The sequence below is a fragment of the Branchiostoma belcheri genome, unplaced genomic scaffold, assembly GCF_001625305.1.
Source record: "Branchiostoma belcheri isolate BF01 breed outbred unplaced genomic scaffold, Haploidv18h27 scaffold195, whole genome shotgun sequence".
Lineage (NCBI taxonomy): Eukaryota > Metazoa > Chordata > Leptocardii > Amphioxiformes > Branchiostomatidae > Branchiostoma > Branchiostoma belcheri.
The window spans coordinates 275,009-280,556 of record NW_017803435.1 but is presented as its reverse complement, the minus strand read 5'-3'; the positions used below and the strand labels follow the sequence as shown (position 1 = coordinate 280,556).

Here is a 5,548-nt window from a genome sequence, read left to right as displayed (position 1 = left end):
AGGGCTTAATTTATTTTTTCACTAGTAAGAGATTCAATGGAGTCTCTTATTAGTGAAAAAATGAGTTAACACCCCTCTAACTCATTTTTCTACTAGTAGGAGGTTCACTGAAGTCTCTTATTAGTGAAAAAATAGAGTTAGAGGGTGTTAACTAATTTTTCCACTAGTAAGAGGTTCACTGAAGTCTCTTATTAGTGAAAAAATGAGTTAGAGGGGTGTTAACTCATTTTTTCACTAGTAAGAGGTTCACTGAAGTCTCTTATTAGTGAAAAAATGAGTTAGAGGGGTGTTAACTCATTTTTTCACTAGTAAGAGATTCAATGGAGTCTCTAATTAGTGAAAAAATGAGTTAGAGGGGTGTTAACTCATTTTTTCACTAGTAAAAGGTTCACTAGTAAGAGCTTTATAGAGATATTTCTCTTATTAGTGAAAAAATTATGTGTTAACACAGGTAAAGGTTCTTAGCACGTGTATGGAATGAAATAGTTATCTGAACGAAAAAAATGAGATAAATAGCTAGCTCTATGATGAGATTATCACATCCTACGATGTATGTTCACTGTTTACCTGCATACCCCCTAAAGGAGCTGTTGAAGTGGTAAGAGAATTCCTTGAAGCTGATGACACCCTGAAAGAGAGATCTAAATTGTCAGTCAACCAGATCTGTCAACTCTTGGAACTTTGCCTTGAATGTACATATTTTACTTATGATGGCAAGTTTTACAAGCAAGTACAAGGTTGCGCTATGGGTTCTCCCGTATCTCCTATCGTGGCCAATCTCTACATGGAGAAGTTCGAACTTAAAGCTAATCAATAGCTTTCCTGGTACCCCTCCTGCCAACTGGTTTAGATACGTGGATGACACATGGTGTCGGCTCAAGAAGGGATTGGCGGACAGTTTTTTCGAACACATTAACAAGGTTGACAAACATATCAGCTTTATCAGGAGACCAGTCAAGATAACACACTACCTTCTTGGATGCCAAACTACATGTAGAGACAGACGGTCACATTGAGGTGGAGGTTTATCGTAAACCTACTCACACCGATCAATATCTCATCTTTGATTCTCACCATCCCTTGGAACAGAAACTTGGTGTGATAAGAACCTTGTTTCATCGAGCAGACACCTTGATTACTTCGGCTGAAGCCAGAGCCAAGGAACATAATCACCTCAAGAAAGCTCTATCCAAGTGTGGATATCAACAATGGACTTTTAACAAACCACTTAAGCCTTCCGACTCATCTAAGAAGACGTCAAGAAACTCACAGTTAGACAGGACTAAAACAGTCAACATTTCCATCCCATACATCCAAGGAGTTTCGGAGAAGATAAGACGTATCTTACACAACTACAACATCGCCACCAACTTCAAACCATGTCGCACTCTCAGACAGATGTTGTTTCATCCAAAGGACAAACTTAAAAACTGTGTGAAATCGGATGTCATTTACAGACTAAAATGTGAAGATCATCAATGCAAAGAAACGTACATCGGGGAGACCAGTCAGCCGCTCAAGGAAAGATATAAGCAACACTGCAGGGCCAGTAACAGTGGATTTTCTTCGGCCATATGGCACCATCTGGACAAACATAAAGGACATTCTTTTCATCTTGAATCAACGGACATCTTGGACCGGGAGGCGCGCTGGTTTGAGCGTGGAGTCAAGGAGGCGATTTATGAAAGACTTTATAAACCATCACTCAACAGGAAGGGAGGACTTAGAGTTGAACTTTCAAGTACATGGGATTCAACTTTACAGCATATCTAGGGACTTACTTATCTTTATCATTACATTAGTTAATACTTTACCATGTGTATTGTATATAGAATCTATAGAACGCTTGTTGCTAACTTATTATTTGTTTATTTAGAACATAAATACTTTTAGAATTAACGGTGCCGTTCCGAGTTCTATCGCAATTTTGAATATTTCACTGATGAAAGATGCCGGACGGCGTCTGAAACGTCTGACATTATTTTCTTATTTTATCCAGAAGTAAAGATTCAAACTTTTCTTATTAGTATTATCCTGGATGATTAATCTTCACAAACGTATTAAGTGTGAATGATTTCTGCTCATTGTCATAATTTATGCAAAGAATCACGTTTTTACATGCGCTACCTTTATTTCTTATATTTCGCCCATAAGACTTCTACAAATATATCAAAATGTTGCTATTATGATACAGTTATTGATTATTACTTATTGATTAAGGAATGCTGTAAATTAAGTCGAAAGTAAGAGATATTTTATGTTAATTGTGTCATTGCATTCAGAATTTTCACACACAGACTGGTACCGATGATCATAATTTTAATGTACAAACTAATTGTAGCCGATTGTTCAAATACAATAGTGACATGGTTTAATGATACTGATAACAATTGCACATTAACTTTAAAAGTATAAAAATATTACGAAATAAGACGTATAAGAATAATAAAGTTCATTGATAATTACGGAGTATAACCTGACCATAAAATTCTCAATCTCTGAATAATTCTGTTGTATATGATTTTTGTTTATTTTGGTCTAGATGGGCATTTTAAAGGTTTAACTACCCTGTAAATGTGTTTATGTCAATTTTGATAACTTTGTTCTGAGATAATGAAAGTATATTAACATAGGAAAACCAAATATTTAGGGGCTGCGCCCATTTTGGGGAGGGGAGCAGGTAGGCCGTTATGGCCTATATTTCACTGAAATCAGTCATATACATAAGGAACAGGCTTTAGCAGAGTCCCACTTAATTCAGTTTTGCTACGAAACGCACCAGGTATGAAACCAATCCATCTAGCGGTTTTTGTTGACCAATATATAGACAGAATGACAGAATGACTGACAAATGCAGATGAAATGCACGGTGTATTTTTAATTGAAGTTATCAGAGTAACGGCAGGTTTATATGGTAGTAAATTTAAAATATACACCGATAAAGTCGAGAGCATAAATCCGCGTTGAAGATTGGTAAATGCCGGGTAAATCCAGAGGTAAATGTAGGAGTATGTAAACTGACTTAGTCGTATTTTATATACACACACAGGCACAATAAATATGGGTATATAAAGAAAACATTACCAGCAATATGATGCAGAGAAATTTCAGGTATATTTGCACATTTACAACGGCTAAATATTGATGCATCTTAAGTAAAACTAGAAAGGGCAACATTTGCTTTGGAGCAAATTCAGCATTGCTTCACCAGATTTTACGACATGGCAGGAAAAGAAGGAGAATACAAGAGAAACAATGTTTTGCATCGATATAACTATAGTATGAAGTGACATAAAACTATGAATACAACAGTTGGATAGAGTATCCCCTACATTATTGAGTAGTACTTTTATTTGCATAATGCAAACTGTTGATTTTCAAGGCAAAAAAAGCATACATGCCACACATTCCAATGCTGGAGCAGGAAAGTTTAACATACCTACCAAAACACTTGCAGTACCTACTTTTGATATGGTATGCAGCTGTTCATAGAGTTAACTCAATCAAATTCCAACAGCCAATCAGCAAGAAGATTAGAAGAAAGCTGAATGCCTTTTGGTCCCTGCTGTGCATGCCAGACTGATGACTCAAGGGTAGTCATCCTCATGCAACTATATCATAAATTGTGACCTAAAAACGGTCAAAAAGTCCCACATCATACAAGTTTAAGGGAGAGTATGCCAAATATTGCAATTAATGGTTGTTGGTAGATATATAAAGCAAACCCATTCCAAATTCCAGATGATTTAAGTGTAATACCAGGTCTCCAGAACCCAAGATTTACCGATTTTGTCCGAAAATAGCCAAAAAGCCCTATTTTACACAGCTTTTAAGTAATGTATGTCAAAAGCGGGAATGGCATTCGTTGGACCTGTGTCCAAGGTATCCCCATACCAAATTTCAGGTCATTCGGATGTAACATTAGGGCACAGGAGCCAAAAATGTACATTTTTTGTCTGAAAATAGCCAAAAAACCCTAATTTACACAATTTTAAAGTAGTGTATGACAAAAGCTTGAATAAGGTTTTGTAGACATATGTCCAAGGTATCCCCATACCAAATTTCAGGTGATTTGGTTTTATTACCAGGGCTCCAATCCCAAAATGAATAATTTTTTGCATGAAAATAGCCAAATAAAACAAATAAAACAATTTTTCCAAGAAATGAAAAAAAAGAAGCCTAGGGGTATTTGGCTACTCTACCTTCATGCCAAATTTCATGTCATTTGTCCCAAAAATGAAGAAATTGAATCCATTTAACTAAATGCCAGGAAAAGAAGAAGAAGGAGAAGAAACATCAGGAAAAACAACATGACTTTACCACATAGTGGTGAAGCCATAAAATCATTTACTCGGGTATATCAAGCATTTACCTTGCTGCTATTTCCGACTCTTCGTGCAGTGGGGGCCAGCCTGACGAGTCCCTCTGGAGGACCTATGACGTCACAAAACTATCCGAATAACTATGGCAACCATGAAAACGTCAGATGGTTGATCACTACTCCAGAAGGAAGCATCATTCGTCTCACGTTCGACAGTTTCGAAACTAAAAAATATGACATTCTGACCATCTACGATGGAGCCAGTGATGATGCAGGAGTGTTACAAAGGTAATGTTCCAACAACGTAATCAAAACATCCATTGAGACTCAGCAATCCTTTAACCCTACCTAGACCGGGCTTTTTTTGACATGGGGGACCGGGTGTGGGGGCTCTTTTGACCCCCCTAAGAACTCGCGAACGGTATGTCGTATGACCACTAAATTTTTAGAGAATGGTGTACTAGTTAAAATTAATTATATCTACAGTTTTTATGTCATTATGACGTAATATGACGTCATTATGACGTCATCAATGTGATTTTATTGGCCAAAACAGTCTAAATAGGTTTTCCCCTGAAAACTAAATGGTATTCAACATAACTGTACCAAAAGTGTTTATGACAGAATATTATTGTGTACTAAGTATTATGTTGCCCATAGCAACACCGGTGACGTCATAAAATGACGCCATGCATATTTAAGATATCCGCCATCTTGGATCATCAATCTTGAATTTTCAAAAATAGTTTTTTTTTTTCATGAAAAAGCCAAAAATACATTGTAAACATACTAAAGACCTTCATTTAAACCTTTTTTTTGGAAAAAGAAATGGAAGTATTGATGAAATTTTAAGGAAAATAACGTGTATATACCTATTCTAATGATGTGGTCCGCCATCTTGGATTTTGGCCAATGACGTCATTAAATTAGCATAAATTATGCATATTTAATAATAAAATTTACATAACATTATATGGGATGTTATTAATATTAGAAACCATGAGTAACTTGACATAAACCCATAAAATTCTATTGTTGAAACCAAAAGTACTAAATTTGAAAAAAATGCCTGTCAAAAACCCGTTGCCATGGCAACACAAAAAATAATTATCTTATTCCAATGATAGAGAATTGTTTCCAACATTATTCTAGGAAAAGTCACCAAGTTTGGCCGTTCTACGGCTAGCCGTTCAGACGCTAGGTGACATCAAAGTTGCCGCGGGCACT

At 36.2% G+C, this 5,548-nt stretch overlaps 1 protein-coding gene across 1 annotated transcript in view; it reads left to right on the top strand.

Moving 5' to 3' along the window:
• Nucleotides 1-5,548, top strand: part of LOC109468204 (CUB and sushi domain-containing protein 3-like) — an 82,820-nt gene that overhangs the window by 76,689 nt on the left and 583 nt on the right. Inside the window, exon 18 of the mRNA XM_019766459.1 lies at nt 4,402-4,609. Within this exon, the coding sequence (XP_019622018.1) occupies nt 4,402-4,609 (208 nt within the window). The remainder of the gene's footprint in view (nt 1-4,401; nt 4,610-5,548) is intronic.